Here is a 19,551-nt window from a genome sequence, read left to right as displayed (position 1 = left end):
TGCATATCACATGATCAAAACAGAAACTACTTACTATTGATCTAATTATTATGCCCAACCATTAAAGTCAAAGGTCCATGTATGACGAATTTCATTAGCCATTGTTTCATTTCCCACAAGGAATTATAGGTATTTCATGCCCCCTTTCTTCTTTAGAAAGGTAGGTATCTATCACATACACATATTTGATTGTATAATTTAACAAATTATATTATTCTTTACATCTTCTAATTTCCTAGATGCTTCCTATATAGTTTGCTATGTCAAAATTATTGAACACACCAACAAAATTCACAAAATATCCCCTAAACAAAAATCATATATGAAGAACAAAGAGTTTGAAGAATTCCTTTTTCTTAACCATAAATTTTGTATTTGAATTGTAAATTTAGAGTAATTATAAAAACCTTTTGAATTTTTTTATATATTTTATTCTGCTCGATCCAAATTAACTAAAACTATAATTTCGACATAATATGATATTTATAAAAAACCATAACAATATATAAATTTAATTACGTTGTAAGTTTATGAGTAGTACTATTTTCTTAACATTTTATAGTTACATTATTTTGTTTATTTGTTATTGAAAATAAATAAATTGGTTGTGATCAAAAGAGAAATAATGATTAAATATTTTTTATTTGTTTCTATCAATATTAGATTAAAAATAGTGCACTCTAATTTTTTTTTAAATTTCCTTTCAAATTTATTTCTAATTAAATAATAATATTCTTAAGGTACTAGGTCATCACACATTCGATTTCTCATACAACCATTCTCTCTAACCCAAATATTTTAAAAAAAGTTGTTTAGTCCACATAACATCAATTATGAAAAATAAATAAATCATAATCATTCACAACCCCTCAATCATAATTATTCCGCCACTAATACAAAAATAATCATATATGAGTTCCAATTTATGTCTTATTTAATAAAAATAATATTAAAATATGTTATCCACCAACAGAAGAGTTACACGTAAATACATAATTTTTCTAATTTGTTTTTATTAAAAGGTCGGTCTCTCATCCTTATCTGCCACATAAAAAACGTTTCTTTCAAAAAAAAAAGTCATATAAAAAATATTCATCACTCCTTCTCTTCCTTCGAAGCCACGCCTTAATAAGATAATTTTCTCTTTCATTGATCATTAAAATTAAAAAACCCTTCAAAAAATTTAAATAAAGATTTATTCTTTGATCAAAATCTTGAGTCTCAGTTCCCAAAATGGCATCTGGGTCATCTGATCGCTCAAATTCGGGTTCTAAAGGATTTGATTTCGGAACTGATGATATTCTTTGCTCTTATGACGATTTCAATAACAAAGATTCTTCTAATGGTATCCATTCGGATCCTGTAATCGGGTCTAACTCTTCCAAGGTAATTTTTTTGTTTTTAAACTTTTAATTTCTTAGGATTCAACTGCTAATTTTTTTTTAAAAAATTGAGCTTTTGTAGCTTACTGAGTTGAAAAATAGTCTGTTTGTTTTTGTTTGATTGGGTTTGTTTGGGTTATTTGACTTTGAATTTGAATTAAAGCGATTAAAGATTTTTGCTGTTTATTTGGGAGGTTAGATTAATTAGGGTTTGAGTTTATTGGTGTTGGGTTTTGGGTATATTTTAGTTGTTGACTGTATATTAGGAGAAGGAATTTACACTTTTTTTGTTGAAGTTGTGAAATTGAATAGGGTGAATTAGATAAAATTAAATAAGTGTAATGCAAATATTTGCTAGTTTAACTTATGTGCAGCTGGATTATAGATAAGTGAATTGAGATTATTGAAATTATAGCGCAGAACATGCCGGTGGTTTTAGTTGTGTACTATATGCCGGTAGTAATGAAATTTGAGGTAGAATGTTGTGATATCTTGTGAAGAATGCTTGGATTTGCTGGAGAAGTGTAAAAGAATTTTAGTTTTCTTTCGGTGATGGTCCTGTGAAAAATCGTACTGGAAATTGGATGAAGATGTGCTTTTGTTTAGTCGTAGCTTCTACTGAATGTTTTATATATCAAAGCAATTTTTTTTTTTTGCAAATTTAGAATTTTCCGGTGACTTTAATTGGTCAAGCATTTTGGAATATTTATCATGAGTTTGTTTGATGAATTTCACGACATGAGATTTATTTTATGATGTAATCTTAATGAGAAGTGTTCTTTATGGCTCCTTCACGACATGAGATTTATTTTATGATGTAATCTTAATGAGAAGTGTTCTTTATGGCTCCTCTAGTATCTTAGAGGTTTATTAGGATTCAAGTTTTGAAACTTGAATTGGGATCAATATATGGGAGAAGACTTTTCATTTGTAGTTTGAATGTCGGATGTAGTACGTGCTTAACACATTATTCCTATGAAGCATGTGGATATAACTATGAGATTCACTAGCTCAAGAATGTTGCTCTATTCTATAAGCAGGATTATCACAAAAGCAGAATGTCGAGGTCTTCTGTGTTCCCTGTGTCGTCCTACAGCCAGCCAGAAGATTCATTCAGTCCAGATGTTCTCTCTGTTATCGAGAGAAGCATGAAAAAGCATACTGATAGTCTGATGCGTTTTCTGGAGGGGGTCAGTTCACGGCTTTCCCAGTTGGAACTAAATTGTTACAACCTTGACAAATCAATTGGGGACATGCGGTCTGATTTAGTTCAGCACCGAGCAGATGGCGATTCAAAGCTTAAATCTTTGGAGAAACATCTTCAAGAAGTGAGTTAGGACTATGAATTTTTTGTGCATTCATTTATGGGAAGCTTTTATTTTACTTATTTGCTATTAGATGTGAAACGTAGCACTATATGTTCGTAGATTACCCTCATTATCATTTGATTATCCTATCCGCCAGAAAGTTCCGCATAAAGAAGTTAGTCTTTCACCTATCAAATAATGGATGATTTGCTTAATATTTAGCATTTGCATTTAGGTTTAGGTTCACATAATGAGAATCAGTAACAGATGATGTTGACAATTAGATTATATACAGGTAATGTTTGATATAATAGAAAATTAGTTAGGATTGAAATTATCAAATTATGGTTTGTAGCATCCTTAATTGAAGAGTCAAAGGAAAAAAGTTTCTCTGCTGTTCAATTGAACTAGCTGGAGCTTTAAGTTAGGAAAATTGCAAGTTTTGGCGGTAATGCAAGTTTCTTTTTATATGCAATTGCGGACCATGAAAGTACTCGTTTTTCCTATTTAGCTGATCTTGATTTCTTATAGTTTGGATTCCTTGAGCTGTGAGATGCAAGAGCATCAGTTGTTTATTATGCTTCATGCAGGTTCATAGGTCCATCCAGATCCTAAGAGACAAACAAGAACTTGCCGAGACTCAGAAAGAATTGGCCAAGCTTCAGCTTGTGCAGAAAGAGCCCTCTTCGTCAAACCATTCTCAATCTGACGAAAAAGCTTCACCACGTGCCTCTGATCCCAAGAAAACTGATAACTCGCCCGAAATTCGTAACCAACAGTTGGCACTTGCTCTGCCCCACCAAATAGTACCCCAGCAACAACCTGCACCTGTGCCTCCACCGAGTCAAGCTCCTCCTCAGAATGTGAGACAACAGCAATCTTATTATTTACCTTCAGGCCAACTACCAAATCCGCCAGTCCAGGCTCAACACCCGCAGGGCCAATATATGCCTGCTGATTCTCAATACGGGAACCCCCAAATGCAAGACATGACTCGGGTAGCACCACAGCCAGCACAGACACAAGTAAATCAAACGCCACCAGGTCCACAGTATACCCAGTATCAGCAGCAGTGGCCCCAGCAGTTACCTCAGCAGGTGCAAGCACCACAACAGCCCTCGATCAGGCCCTCGTCGCCAGCTGTCTATCCTACCTATCCACCACCTAGTCAACAAGCAAATTCATCTCCGCCGGAGACGATGCAGAACAGCATGCCTTTGCAGTTGTCATATACGGCAATTCCTCAACCCATATCCAGTGGTGCCGATACTCTACCTTACGGGTATGGAGCTGGTAGACCAGTTCCTCAGCAGCCTCCGGCTCAGCAAGTTAAGGGTCCGTATGGAGGTCAACCGGGCGATGGATATACAACTGGTGGACCCCATTCTGCACTTCCCCCTGGGAGTCCATACATGATGTATGAGACTGAAGGGGGAAGAACACATCATCCACCTCAACAACCTCACTTTACCCAGGGTGGATATCCTCCTAACAATATTGGTCTCCAAAACTCGCAGCCAGCTTCCGGCCCGAACATGATGAGTCGTAATCCAAGCCACTCGCACTTTGCACGTAACCATCCTTACAGTGAATTGATCGACAAGCTGGTAAGCATGGGTTTTAGGACAGAGCATATTGTTGCTGTGATACAGAGGATGGAAGAGAGTGGTCAGCCTTTGGATTTCAATGCCGTGCTTGATAGGTTGAGCAATTCTTCCGGTGGTTCTCAAAGAGGTTGGTCAGGATGAAGCGGGTAAATTATCAGGCATCAAACATCGAACCAGTGAAGAGTGGGGTATTAAGTTATGTTACATTTAAATAAAGGCAGACAATGATGGACGGTATTTTAATGGAGTAGTTTGTATATCATGTAATCTTTAATTCCTCGTCTTACTGAGTGTAATGGGTGTTCTCTCCATGGTTTTTTTAGAAGGGAGAAATCCAGTTGCAGTTTTAAGCCTTTTGATTTTTGAAGGATGAAACATGCATTTTTACCAGGCTTTGCATCATGTCATGTCTAACCGTTTGGAATAATATTTCCCCTATTGTGATCCATGCAAATCTTTGCGTTCTCTGTTATAGGCTGCACTTGTTTTGTATGCTTAGGGCTGCGAACGAACTGGAGCTTTGGATCGATAAGAGTTCGGTTCATATTTATTCATATTCTAAATGAACCGAGCTAGAATTAGATTTTATGTTTATTTATTTAAACAAGCTAAATATGAAAATAGTAGTGTTCGACTCGTTTATATTCACAAACAGTTCATATATGAGCTTGTTTTATTTTTTGTAAGCGAGCTAAGTTTAATTAAGAGTTCGTGAATTGGTTCATATATTAGTTTGAAAAAGAGTTTGCAAATTGGCTAAGAATTTGTGAATTAGTTCGTATTTAAATTAAGAATAATTTTTTAAATTTATTAAAATTGCATAGTTTTGATATAGAAAAACATGTGTTCGGTTGTTTCACTTCATTTGTTTAGCTATCAAACGAGCTGATCTCGTATTCATTTGTTTATTCGCTAAACGAACAAGTTAAATGAACAAGCTTATGGACGAAATTGTTAAGTACTTCCGCGAACTCGTTTATTGGCAGATAAATAAAAGAACTAACACGAGCAGGACATGAGTCGAACACACGCTTTAAATTATAAATGAACACTATATATTTCTAATGAACCAAACATGAACATTCCGTTTAAAATTAAAACAAATATGAATACTTCAAAATCCTACCTGACTTAATTCATTTATAACTTTGTGTATGTTGATCTATTTTGTTTTGTTTTTTTCATTTCAGCTCACCAATGGTGTTTCTGTGGGTCTTAAATTTCTGGCAAGTTGAAAGCAGTCATCAACAAAGGTAATCACTGCTGCTACAGTGGCGGTAGCATTAGTTTCTGCAGAAAGGGTATTTTAGAAAAAAAATAGTAATGAGAACAGTTTATTGGTCTTTTATAAGTTAAATAATAGTTTAACAATAAAAAAAGTCGATATATATTTTTACAATAAGAGAGGTCTTTTATAAAAGTATAGATGGTTTTCAAAAAAAATCTTGTCTTATATAACAAATTCATTTTCAAGCAGATTTTTTTTAGAGATCGAAAGTTATAAGATGTCATCTTTAAACATTTCACATTTAGACTAATCTCTATTCGAGCCGTATAAATTTTTTGTGAAAGATAAACTTTGATTTAAAATTTTAAACGCTTGTATATACGAGTACAAATAATTTTCATTCTTGAATTTATGAGACTTAAACTTGGTAATTTTTAACAATTACCTCTAGATCAATTAGATAATAAACTATTTATGTATTTTTAGATAACATATACTCAAATAAAAAACAATTGTAAATTTTTCTTCTTTAAATGTTTTGTATAACTTTAGATATATTTATATTATAATATTTTTACAAAAAAAAATTACGTGCTTTGATTATATTAAAAATTGTTATATTTTAATTTAGTTTAAAGTTACAAATTAAACTAGTATTAAAATAATTCAATGTATATAAATTTAGCCTATAAATTCGGATCGAGAATATTTTTTACTCATTCATCTATCGACTTGGCATTTTCACTCCTATTCCTATTTTAATAAAGGGTTCTCTTCGTCTCTTGAGCATGGCTACATGTGCAAGACATGTGAGTCCCAATTCCAACTTTTTCCTTTGATTTAAAGTTATAAAGTACTTTGGTAAAAAAAAGGCTTAAATGAACTGGTGTTTTTTTGGTATTTGAGAATTTTAATTTTAGTTTAAAAATACACCAATTATCCAATTTTTGCAATAATGATACCGATGGGAATTTCGGCTTCAATCCGCCTAAGTGGCATCGCACATTTCCATGCTGCCGCAACCGCGTCAGACACTCCGATGACTCCATCCTTGTCAGCATAACGCTGCCGTTTCAATTCTTATTTTTTTTTAAAAGAAACGGTGCGTTTCGTTTCCCTTATTCCATTTCCATCGAATTAGATCTAGGGCAAAATATTTCATCTTCTCAACTCCTCACTTAGAAAAAAACACGATGAAGCTAACAGAAAAAACCTCATTCCGTAACAAATGTTGTTCTTCTTTTAATTTCTTTTCTTTTTTCACCTAAACACTAACCTTAACGAGAAAAAGAAAGTCCTTCTCTTTCGCTGTTGCAGTTAGGGTTTAGTTTTGGATATTTAATATTATTATTTATTAAATATTTATTGTCAACTTTCATTTTCTTTTAATGAAACATTTTTTGTAAAATTAGGATGACGTGTTTATTATAAACTCCATATTTTGGTGGATGTAGAAGAAGTTAAAAAGAAAATATTAGCAACCTTTGTCAAATATGAAGTTTCAAGGGAAAGCTCACGCTAATTACAAGGTTTCCCATACGAAATTATTGAATAGAAAAAGTGTTATGGTATTAAGTCTTGAGTTTAAATTACAACCATTTCATTCAAATTTAATAAAAATATAATATTATGTTTTAATGAACTTTAAAAATGAGATATAATTATAAATAATAATTTTTTTAATTAATTCAAATACTTATGAATATATTTATAAATAGATTGAGGTGAGAATAGCTTATAAAAAGGTATAATAATTCATTTTTTCACAACTATAATAGAATTGAATATGTATCATGAATAGAAAATTTAAAAGTCTAAATATAATTAATATAAATTATAAAATTACGGCATCAAAATATTATTTGTATTCATAATATAAAGGAGTATTACAAAACAAATTATAAAATTTCATTTCTTTTAGCGATATAAACTTAATATTTAAAACGTTATAAAACAAATTCTAATATTTTTCATTTTTTGCATTTTGTAATCTCATTCAGAATTCCGGCTAGTTTGTTATCTTTTTTAGATTACATAGTGCAAATTGCAAAAAGTTGGAATTTATTTACAAAATTTGTAAACGTTGAAATTTAATATGTCAATAATATGGCTACCACATATGCAAATAATGGCCGAAAAACAGTTTGCTCCACAAAATATAAAAATTAAAAAAATTAGAATTTATTTTATAACATTCTAATATTTAATTTAAATCGCTAAAAATATGAAACGTTAGCATTTATTTTCCCCGTAATATAAATACCACTAGTATATAAACTAATTTCTCCTTTGTAAAAATGGAATATGGGCAAAAAGAATCATAATCATCGAGACAAAGAATTGAAGAAACCAACAGCTTGATGGTCCACAGATACTATGGGCCAGCCAGAAAATTCAAATTTGAAAGGTTGGATTTCAAAAATAGCGCGTAACGGACACTTTCAACTATAAAAAGCAACAGCAGCTAATGGAGACGGTCCATTTGGATATAATTATTGCAATAAGTATTAAAATAAACATTAGTATAAAATAGAATCAACTTTTTCTGGGTAGATCCGTTCAATTATATCTAAATCTGTCTATTTTGTTTAAGAAAAAGAAGAAACTTAGGCATAAAGGAAATATTCAAAGTTTCGATAGCGAAATTTATCAATGCCGTCTTTTAATGTTGAAGTGAAATATTTTACATTTACACCCCTAAACTTATGTCCAAATTTCATTCAGATACAACATTCCTAATCACTGTTTTAAGAACCAATTCGATCCTACCGGTTAAATACAAAATTCAGATCAATTTGATTTGATTTTTTCATAAAAATTTAAATTTATGCTTGCACTTTCTTAAAATGGAGAGTTTTTATTAATATTTATTTTTATTAGCAAGTTAAATTGACAATTGAATTGAGTAAAACATGAACTGATGGTATAGCCAAATGAAGATGGTCAATTGACCACCTTTATTTTTAATGTCTTAGATTCTTAGGTGAATTTTTTTATATAAACTAGTAAAAATATGATTATTTAACTATTTTTTAGATAAATTGTCCACCTATTTTTATAATTATATGATACTATTATTTTACATTTATGGTATATTAAATTTTTGCCCACTTTTAAATTAATTTCTGGCTTCGCAAACACTAGTCATTCAATTTGATTTCTGAAAGGCAGATACATACTATGAATGTTTCTTTACAATTGAGATTCTTCTTTTGTTCTAATTAAAATTCTTCAGAAAGTACTATGTAATTACTCTTGCAATCCATTTTATCAAATTATTTAAATTCTCAACAGACATGATTTGTTTGTATTCGAATAGTATCCAGTTGCATTTATTTATGAATTAAAAATTGTTGACTTTATTCAATAAAATGATTAACATATACAATTTGTTATATCTTAATTAATGAATTTCAGCTGTTTTTTTTACCAACTATAAAGAGAGAATTTTTTTTTGACAAATATTACATAATCTCTAACTTTTACTTTATAATTGTACCCACTCTCAAATTGAATTACAACAATTTTTTTTTTAAATATAATTGAAAAGAGGGAAGCGCTTGAGGGAAAAAACGAATCCACAACTAGTAGTTTACTGCATAGCGTGTATACTATTTGAGCTATTGTTCATTGGTTATAACATTAATATTAAAATGAATTTTACTATAAAAATACATATTTTCAGCTAAACATTTAGAAAAATAAGTTATAGTCTTTTCTGTTGCAAAATACGCTCTTTTATTAATTATTGGTAGATTATTGATAGATTGAAAAAGAACAACATACTTTACAACAAAAATTAAAAAATAAATATTTTTACAATAGCAAAATGTTAGAACATATTTTTACAAACATTTAAAAAAAAAAACGTACGGAACATAATTTTTTCATTAAAATAGATGTTTAATTTATACTCCTTTCGTTCTTTTTTAGTTGTCCATTTAGCAAAATATATTTGTCTCTAATTAGTTGTCAATTTAAAATTTTAGTATGACTTTATCTATTATCTTTCAAATGTATCTCCCTTCTCAATAAATGACTTTATGAATTAATTAAAATGCATTTATTAATTAATAGGATTATATTTGTATTTATTTTTATAATTTGAGACAAAACACTCATTATCTTAATACGTACAATTTTAACTAAATGAACAAATAAATAAAAACGGTTTTTTATTGAAAGATTCGTGAATCAGATTGTGCATATTTTAGCATATAGTGCTAATTTTATTTCAGATGATCGGAAAAGTCTAATAATTTACGATTGTAGCTGTTTCGGACTTATCTTAATATATTTTCCCGATTAGGAGTATATTACACATTTCATTTTCTTCTCCATGCCAAAGTCAAAGTCAATACGTACGTCCACCAACTAGGGCTAGAACAAATTAAGAAAAGAAGACACGTAATTATAGTAGTAACAATTAAGGATCTAATTATCAAAATAAAAATAAAAAATTAAGGATCTAAACAGGAAATTAATCTCATTTCTTTTCAAATTTCAACACACCCCGTTACAACCAATATACGCGCTTCTACGCGCTCAGATAAAACTAAAACAACTCCCCCAATTCCCTCCTTTTTCCACGCCATTTCACATCCCCTCTCAATCACTTCCCCAAATCCCACCGTTAGCTCGTGCACCACACTCGCCGTTCACATGCGATGACCACTCTCCGTCACCGGGCCCGACTCCCCGGCTCCGCCAGGGACCAAGAGCCAGAAGATGAGCCTTACAACATAATCCCCGTCCACAACCTCTTAGCTGACCACCCTTCTCTCCGCTATCCAGAAGTGCGCGCCGCCGCCGCCGCTCTCCGCACTGTCGGAAACCTCCGAAAGCCACCGTACGCACAATGGCACTCCTCTATGGATCTCCTAGACTGGTTAGCTTTATTCTTCGGTTTCCAAAACGACAACGTAAAGAATCAGAGAGAACATCTCGTCCTTCACCTTGCAAACGCTCAGATGCGGTTAACTCCGCCGCCGGATAATATCGACACGCTGGACTCCGCCGTTCTCCGTCGATTCCGGCGAAAATTACTGAAAAACTACACGACCTGGTGTTCTTATTTGAATAAGAAGTCGAATATCTGGATCTCCGACCGGTCCAACAGTGATAACCGGCGTGAGTTGTTATACGTGTCGCTTTATTTGTTAATTTGGGGAGAATCGGCGAATCTCCGGTTTATGCCGGAGTGTATTAGTTATATATTTCATAATATGGCTATGGAATTGAATAAAATATTAGAAGATTATATTGATGAGAATACAGGTCAGCCTGTGATGCCTTCAATTTCTGGCGAGAATGCGTTTTTAAATTTTGTTGTTAAGCCTATTTATAAAACGATTCAAGCTGAGGTAGAGAGTAGTAAGAACGGGACTGCGCCGCATAGTGCTTGGCGAAATTATGATGATTTGAACGAGTATTTTTGGACTAAGAGATGTTTTGATAAACTCAAGTGGCCTATTGATGTTGGGAGTAACTTTTTCGTGATTGCCACGAGGAAGAAGCATGTCGGGAAGACGGGGTTTGTTGAGCAGAGGTCGTTTTGGAACTTGCTCAGGAGTTTTGATAGGCTGTGGGTTATGTTGATATTGTTTTTACAGGCTGCGATTTTGGTTGCTTGGGAGCAGACAGAGTATCCATGGCAGGCATTGGAGGATAGGGGTGTTCAAGTTAGGGTTTTGACTGTGTTCTTTACTTGGAGTGGGTTGAGGTTTTTGCAGTCTTTGCTGGATGCTGGGATGCAGTATAGTTTGGTTTCAAGGGAGACTATGGGATCCGGGGTTAGAATGGTGTTGAAAAGTGTAGTTGCTGCTGCGTGGATTATTGTATTTGGTGTTCTTTATGGGAGGATTTGGAGTCAAAAGAATAGTGATAGGGGTTGGTCCAGTGCAGCTAACAAGAGGGTAGTGAATTTTCTTGAGGCTGGTTTTGTGTTTGTGTTGCCTGAGTTGTTGGCAGTGGCTCTCTTTATAATCCCATGGATTAGGAATTTTCTTGAGAATACAAATTGGAGAATCTTTTACTTGCTCTCGTGGTGGTTCCAGAGTAGGAGTTTTGTTGGTCGCGGATTGAGGGAGGGGCTTTTTGATAACATCAGGTATACTCTGTTTTGGATTCTGGTTTTAGCTACCAAGTTTGCTTTCAGTTACTTTCTGCAGATTAAACCCATGATTAAGCCATCGAGGGAGCTGCTGGATTTTAAGGATGTGAGGTACGAATGGCACGAGTTTTTCCAGAACAGCAACCGGTTTGCAGTAGGGTTGCTGTGGCTTCCTGTGGTGTTTATTTACCTGATGGACTTGCAGATTTGGTATGCCATTTATTCCTCGTTTGCAGGCGCGGCAGTGGGGCTATTTGACCATTTGGGTGAAATTCGAAACATCCAACAACTGAGATTGAGATTTCAGTTCTTTGCAAGTGCACTTCAGTTCAATCTCATGCCGGAAGAGCAGCTACTGAATGCAAGGGGGACTTTCAAGAGCAAATTTAAAGATGCGATTCATCGGTTGAAGTTGAGGTACGGGCTTGGCCGGCCCTATAAGAAGCTGGAGTCTAATCAGATCGAGGCAAACAAGTTTGCTTTGTTATGGAATGAAATTGTATCGACTTTTAGAGAAGAGGACATTATCTCTGATTGCGAGTTTGAGTTGTTGGAACTGCCGCAAAATTCCTGGAATGTGACAGTTGTTCGCTGGCCATGTTTTCTACTTTGCAATGAACTGCTACTTGCTCTTAGCCAGGCCAAAGAGTTGGTGGATGCTCCTGACAAGTGGCTCTGGTACAAGATATGTAAGAATGAGTATAGGCGCTGTGCTGTTATAGAAGCTTATGACAGCGTCAAGCACTTATTGCTTGAGATCATCAAGGTAAACACTGAAGAACATTCAATTTTCACTGTCTTGTTTCAGGAAATTGATCACTCACTGCAGATTGAGAAGTTCACCAAGACTTTTAACATGAATGCTCTGCCTAATTTCCACACAAGATTGATAAAACTTGTCCAGTTGTTGAGTAAACCGAAGAAGGATTTTAATCAGGTGGTGAATACCCTTCAGGCTCTTTATGAAATTGCTGTGAGGGATTTTTTTAAAGAGAAGAGGGATACAGAACAACTAAGGGAGGATGGCTTGGCTCCTCGTGATCCTGCTGCCATGGCTGGACTGCTTTTCCAGAATGCAGTTGAATTGCCTGATGCCAGTAATGAAATCTTCTATCGTCAGGTACGGCGCTTGCATACAATTCTCACCTCTAGGGATTCAATGCTCAACATCCCAAAGAATCTTGAGGCCAGACGTAGAATTGCCTTTTTTAGTAATTCCCTGTTTATGAACATGCCCCATGCTCCCCAAGTTGAGAAAATGATGGCTTTTAGTGTTTTGACCCCTTACTATAATGAAGAAGTCCTGTACAGCAGAGAACAGCTTCGAACAGAGAATGAAGATGGGATTTCCATATTGTATTATCTGCAGACAATTTATGATGATGAGTGGACAAACTTTATGGAAAGGATGCGTAGGGAAGGAATGGTGAATGATCATGAGATATGGTCAGACAGGTTGAGAGATCTGAGGCTTTGGGCATCTTACAGAGGACAGACGTTATCCCGTACGGTGAGAGGAATGATGTATTATTATCGTGCACTTAAGATGCTGGCTTTTCTTGATTCTGCCTCAGAGATGGACATCAGGGAAGGTTCTCGGGAGCTTGGTTCAATGAGGCGTGATGATCGTTTGAGTAGCTTTAATTCCGAAAAATCGCCTTCTTCCAAGAGTTTAAGCAGAAATGGCAGTTCAGTGAGTATGTTGTTCAAAGGTCATGAGTATGGTACGGCTTTGATGAAATACACTTATGTGGTCGCCTGTCAAATATACGGGACTCAAAAGGCAAAGAAGGATCCCCGTGCTGAGGAGATATTATATTTGATGAAAAACAATGAGGCCCTTCGAGTTGCCTATGTTGATGAGGTGAACACAGGAAGAGATGAGACAGAATATTACTCCGTGCTTGTGAAGTATGATCAACAGTTAGAGAAGGAAGTGGAGATTTACAGGGTCAAGTTACCAGGTCCTTTGAAACTTGGAGAGGGTAAACCAGAAAATCAAAATCATGCTCTTATATTTACCCGCGGTGATGCAGTGCAGACGATTGATATGAACCAAGACAATTACTTTGAAGAGGCGCTCAAAATGAGAAATCTGTTGGAAGAATACAGTCGCTATTATGGTATTCGAAAACCCACTATTTTGGGAGTAAGAGAGCATATCTTTACCGGTTCTGTGTCGTCATTGGCGTGGTTTATGTCGGCTCAGGAAACAAGCTTCGTCACCTTAGGCCAGCGTGTTTTGGCAAACCCTCTGAAAGTTAGGATGCATTATGGCCATCCGGATGTTTTTGACCGGTTTTGGTTCTTGACTCGTGGTGGCATCAGTAAAGCTTCAAGGGTGATTAACATTAGTGAAGACATTTTTGCTGGTTTTAACTGCACTTTACGAGGAGGCAATGTCACTCACCATGAATACATTCAAGTTGGCAAGGGAAGGGATGTTGGGTTTAATCAAGTTTCCATGTTTGAAGCAAAGGTTGCTAGTGGAAATGGAGAGCAAATTCTTAGCAGAGATGTTTATAGGTTGGGACATAGGCTGGACTTCTTCCGGATGCTATCGTTCTTTTATACCACTGTGGGATTCTATTTTAACACTATGATGGTTGTCATGACAGTGTATGCCTTTTTATGGGGTCGGCTTTATTTTGCTCTCAGTGGAGTTGAGGCTTCCGCTATGGCTAATGACAGCAGTAATAACAAAGCCCTTGGTGCTATTTTGAATCAGCAGTTTATAATTCAACTTGGTCTTTTCACTGCTCTGCCGATGATTGTAGAGAATTCTCTTGAGCATGGGTTCCTCCAAGCTATTTGGGATTTCTTGACGATGCAGCTTCAGCTCTCATCTGTCTTCTATACGTTTTCCATGGGTACGAAAACTCACTTTTTTGGTCGAACTATCCTTCATGGTGGTGCAAAATATAGGGCAACTGGGCGTGGTTTTGTTGTGGAGCACAAGAGTTTTGCGGAGAATTATAGGCTTTATGCCCGCAGCCATTTCGTGAAGGCAATCGAGCTTGGGCTGATACTTACAGTTTATGCTACACACAGCGCTCTTGCTAAGTCTACATTTGTTTACATAGCCTTGACCTTCACTAGTTGGTTCCTGGTTATGTCGTGGATAATGGCTCCATTTGTTTTCAATCCATCTGGTTTTGACTGGTTGAAAACAGTTTATGACTTTGATGATTTTATGAACTGGATCTGGTATCAAGGTGGGGTGTATGCAAAAGCTGAGCAAAGCTGGGAAAGATGGTGGCTTGAGGAGCAGGATCATTTGAGGACAACTGGGCTTTGGGGAAAGTTATTGGAGATAGTTTTGGACCTACGGTTCTTCTTTTTCCAATTTGGGATTGTCTACCAGTTAGGCATTGCTGATGGGAATACTAGCATAGCTGTTTACTTGCTGTCTTGGATTTATGTTGTTGTCGCTCTTGGCGTATATTGGGTGATAGCATATGCTCGGGAAAAATATTCGGCCAAAGAACACGTTTATTATCGCTTAGTCCAGTTTCTCGTTATTGTTCTTGCAATAATTGTGATAGTAGCCTTGCTTGAGTTCACACCTTTCAAATTTGTAGATATTTTTACCAGTTTGTTGGCTTTTGTCCCCACTGGATGGGGCTTGTTGTTGATTGCCCAAGTACTCCGTCCCTTTCTGCAGTCCACTTCACTTTGGGGTGCTGTGGTTGCGGTGGCTCGTCTCTACGATATAATGTTGGGAGTGATAGTGATGGTGCCTGTGGCACTTCTATCATGGTTGCCGGGCTTCCAATCAATGCAGACAAGGATCCTATTCAACGAAGCATTCAGTAGGGGCCTTAGGATCTTCCAGATTGTTACAGGGAAAAAATCCAAGGTTGATGTGTGAGTAGAGGTAATTTTCATCCCGTGTTTTCTTTTCAGGGATAAATTTATTTGTCTCCAACAGTTTTTTTTTCCTTTGCAATTGTTTTGTTCTCTGTTTATTTGAAAAAAAAGTTGGCAATATCAGCAGGCAACTGAAAAATTGTACCTGGAATTAAGTTCTGCATTTAATGTTTCCTCTATCTGTGCCTTTTTTGCAAAGGGATTCGTTGAAGTCTTTGACAATGCCAGCATTGTATAGATGTTTTCTGTCATTTTTACATGATGAATCTCTTTCTCTTCATCTTCACTTGATATATTTATATAATGTTTAGTCCTTACTTCCCCCATTTTGTTGACTATTAAACTTGTCTGATATACATTTATTCCATGCTTTGGGCTGGTTATATCTCCTAGGGGTGAGCAAAAACCGAGTCGAACCGAAAAACCGAGTCAAACCGAACCGTAAAAGTCAAACCGAACAGAAAAGCGGTTTATATGGTTTGGTTTGGTTTAGAATATATAAAAATTACGGTTTTCGGTTTCGGTTTGGTTTTAAGGCTCGGTCACCGAACCGAACCGAAAAAACCGAAATAATAAAGAAGGGTTATCTTGGTCATTTAAGTAAGATAGTATATATACTCTTTTTAAGCAAAAACCCTAATGTCATTATCTGCCGCTCACTCAAACTCTCACCCTCACCCAAACTCTTTCTTTTTCCCCCTTTTTCTCTTATTTTCTTTTCTCTTTTCCATCGATCTTCTTAATTATTAACCCAAATTAAGCCTAAAACCCTAACACTGAGATGGGTTTTGTTTTGTTTCTCAATCTTATCATCTTCCCTTATTTCCCTAGCCGATTCTTAATGCTAATTCACAGAGATGTAACCGATGCTATAGTGATTCCTTTGAAGAAAAATATGAGATTAACAAGGTAAGTAAATTTTATCAATTTGGTTCTTTTGGATCTAATTTTTTTTCTTCAGTTTATTGCTGATTTGGTGGACATGTATGTTTTTGCAGGACCATCATCTGCATCTGGAGCAAAGTAGAAATGGAAATTAATCAAGCTAATTTTATTTCTTAATTTTAAGATGTAAATTAGAAAATGTTAAACAATATCAAAATATCAGTTTATGTAATAAAGTAATTTTTCATTTATTTCGGTTTAATGACCCGGTTCGGTCGGTTAAAACCGAAAATTCGGTGCACCGAACCGACAAAACCGCTGACCGAAAGTGGAGGTTTGGTTTTCAGTATTTAGGAATGGTTTGGTTCGGTTATGGCAATTCCAACTCCAGACCGAACCGAACCGAACCGTGCACACCCCTAATATCTCCAGTTTCCCTCAGCTGCTGCTGCCATTTTGTGCTAACATGACCTTTAGTTATTCCTATTTCCTAGTCTAAGTAATTTGGAGTGTGCTTGTCCCATATTTTCACCCTCTTCTAGGATTTTTATGTTTTAGCTGGCACTGTTTGGCTGAATGATGACTTGGATGGCTGAATAAAATGTAAACAAAGTGCCTAGCCTTGGTCCTTGCATTATAAAGATGCCATAGTAAATGCTCACTCGTGAGTAGTTTATTACTCTTTTATTTGTCTTACCGTTGATGGTGATATTGCAAGTGCATATAAATTGGTTAAACCCAGTCTTCTATAATTTTCAGGCAATAATTAGAACAAGAAACAGTAATGGCCACCTTTGTAGCTAATAAGTTAGATATTTTGTACTGGTCTTGTGACCCTAATGTTATATTTGATTTGCGGAATAGAATATATACAGAATAGAATAGCTATGAGCAAAGGGTCATCGCGGTCCCTAAACTTGTGAGTCGGGGTCAATTAATTCACACTTAGCAATTTTAATCAATTAGGGACAATACTCTCTAATTTTAGGTCAACTAAGCTCCTAATTGTACAAAATGAACATGTTCACAGGCCGCGTCGCCCCGATGACCTAATTTGGGGGTTAAGTGACTTAATATTAGAGAGTATTAGCCTAATTGATTAAAATTGTTAACTGTGAGTTAATTGATCTTGACTCGCAAGTTATGGAACCGTGATGACTGTTTGTTCAAATTCTTTATCGAAAATTTGAAACAAAGCAAGGAATAGCTATTACATATGCCTAAGAGGATTTTGTTTGGTGCAGTGATCAGTTTACTTATTGTTGTTATATGCATGTATTTTTACTCGGCAGTTGCTATCAGTTGGCTGCTTTTGTCCCGTTCATGTAAAGATGGTCATTTATCTTTGGTCTTATCTGAATGACTGCTGAATTTTCATAATTGACTGGTACTAATAGGACCAAGTTATGCAATGCAGTTTGGAGGTGAGGAATGATGGCGACTAATGGATCAGCTAGATCTTTGTAGATGTCTCGTGGGCGAGTCTCTGACGTGGATTGCGAGTAATGCTGGTAAAGAAATTTCAGTCATTGTGTTGGAGGAAAATTCTATTTTATTGTTCGATTTGAGATTCATCTTTTACAGCGATGTAATTAATGAGATATATCATGCTCCTATTGATGTTCATTTCTGAAAGTTTAGCTTTTTCACATAGTGTTCATAGTAAGAGAATAGTGTGATAGTCTGAGGTTGATAGAGTATTAGTTATTCTTTTTGCTAGATGTGTAACTAATTTGTTTCTGAGTTTTGACCATAGTTTGTCTTCTCATTTTTCATGTATTGGCCACTCTGGCTGGTTTAGAACACTGATTATGCTTCAGCTCATAGATGCAAAGATGGTGATTTTATATGGCTCCTACTTTATTTTTCTTCTATTTTATGAGCTTATTTGTGAAACTGGTAAATCGAATGGGTCAAAATCTGTTGACAGAGGAATCTATGTAGTTCCTGAGGCAATAAATCTATTATTATTGATGACAAAATGGGGCAACATTGATAGGTTTATAGTTGGCTGTTTAGTTCATCTTTATCTGGGAATAAAGCTTCGGCAACTAGCGAGAGAAGCAGTGTTTTAAAAATCGAACGACCCTGGTTCACTTATATAATATTTAGTGGTTCACTTATATAATATTTAGTAGTGAACAGATTGAAAAATTATTAAATGAATCATATTTTTTTAACTATACAAAGAAATAGGCTTTTTTTCTAGTCTAATTAATTTATATTTTACGCGGTTTAAAGCTGAACTTAAATTTTATTTTTAGAAAAGAATCAAATTGAACTGATGTTTAATTTGTGGTTGTATATTTGAATTAGTTAAATTAGCCAGTTTGGTTTTATTCTTAAAACACTGAATTGAGTTACCAGTATGGGACCAAATAACAGGGCCACCTAGTTTATTGTTTTTCTTTCTGCTCTTGCCGACACCCATTTCTAATGAGTTATTCTGTGTACAGTTGCTCTTGTAAATGTTGATAGTTGGCTTTACAACAATAACTTTAATGTGGGTAAATTAGGATAAATACTCCATTTTTAAAAATAATTTGATTTCCTACCTCAATAAGGAAAAGTTAAAGAAAATACCTCATATTTTTATTGTTTTTATTTTTTTACTCTAACAAATGTTTATATTATAGTTATATCTAGGTTTTATTATTATTTTACTCTAATCATAATTTTTTCTCTCAAGTGACAACTAATGACAACTGTCATTTTTTTTTTCTTTCTCTCTTTTTTCTCTCTCCTCTCTCCTCTCTCTTTTTCTTCCCCTTCTTCTCTTATTTTCTGTTTTCTTCGCCATTTTTTTCTCTTCTTTTTTATGTCTTCTCTTCTTCTTCGCTGTTACTTCAACAGTCGTCGTCGCTCTGCAATCACTCAACCGTCGCTCCGCCATCATTTAACCGTCGCTCCACCGTTCTTTTCCTATTTGATTTTATTTTTTTTTAAATTCGTGGTGATTAATACGATTTATATTAACTTTTATATCTAAATAAATTACTCTTTGATTTTCTCAATTTTTGATCTAAAAATCTGCATGAAAAACAATTTTATGCTGAAAAAAACGATTTTCTGCACAAAAAACGATTTTCTGCACAAAAACAGCATCTGATTATCATATGAGTATCACTGTATTATCATAACACTACATAAAAAAATGATT

The 19,551-nt window shown here is 34.8% G+C and overlaps 2 protein-coding genes and 1 non-coding gene across 5 annotated transcripts; all 3 read left to right on the top strand.

Annotated features, from left to right (window-relative positions):
• The first annotated feature begins 1,101 nt into the window (after positions 1 to 1,101).
• On the top strand, positions 1,102 to 4,768 carry LOC126655880 (uncharacterized). 2 transcript variants are annotated; one of them, XM_050350220.2, is made up of 3 exons: positions 1,102 to 1,386; positions 2,420 to 2,710; positions 3,280 to 4,768. In XM_050350220.2, the coding sequence occupies exons 1-3, from the start codon at positions 1,234 to 1,236 to the stop codon at positions 4,435 to 4,437; spliced, it is 1,602 nt and encodes a 533-aa protein (XP_050206177.1). In that variant the 5' UTR covers positions 1,102 to 1,233; the 3' UTR covers positions 4,438 to 4,768. The 2 variants fall into 2 exon arrangements, with proteins under 2 accessions (XP_050206177.1, XP_050206179.1); XM_050350222.2 differs by having other exon boundaries at positions 1,103 to 1,386; positions 2,423 to 2,710.
• Positions 4,769 to 10,023: 5,255 nt separating this feature from the next.
• On the top strand, positions 10,024 to 18,249 carry LOC126657436 (callose synthase 12). Of its 2 annotated transcripts, none has more exons than XM_050352123.2 (2): positions 10,024 to 15,513; positions 17,809 to 18,249. In XM_050352123.2, the coding sequence occupies exon 1, from the start codon at positions 10,192 to 10,194 to the stop codon at positions 15,505 to 15,507; it is 5,316 nt and encodes a 1,771-aa protein (XP_050208080.1). In that variant the 5' UTR covers positions 10,024 to 10,191; the 3' UTR covers positions 15,508 to 15,513; positions 17,809 to 18,249. The 2 variants fall into 2 exon arrangements, with proteins under 2 accessions (XP_050208080.1, XP_050208081.1); XM_050352124.2 differs by having other exon boundaries at positions 17,789 to 18,249.
• LOC126658954 (small nucleolar RNA J33) lies at positions 13,145 to 13,225 on the top strand. The gene has a single exon (XR_007634519.1). It is a non-coding gene; the product is annotated as a small nucleolar RNA J33 (small nucleolar RNA).
• Positions 18,250 to 19,551: the final 1,302 nt, after the last annotated feature.

This window comes from Mercurialis annua, linkage group LG7 (genome assembly GCF_937616625.2).
Source record: "Mercurialis annua linkage group LG7, ddMerAnnu1.2, whole genome shotgun sequence".
Taxonomy (NCBI): domain Eukaryota; kingdom Viridiplantae; phylum Streptophyta; class Magnoliopsida; order Malpighiales; family Euphorbiaceae; genus Mercurialis; species Mercurialis annua.
Note: the sequence above shows the minus strand (reverse complement) of the source record. Positions and strands in the feature narration are given on the sequence as shown.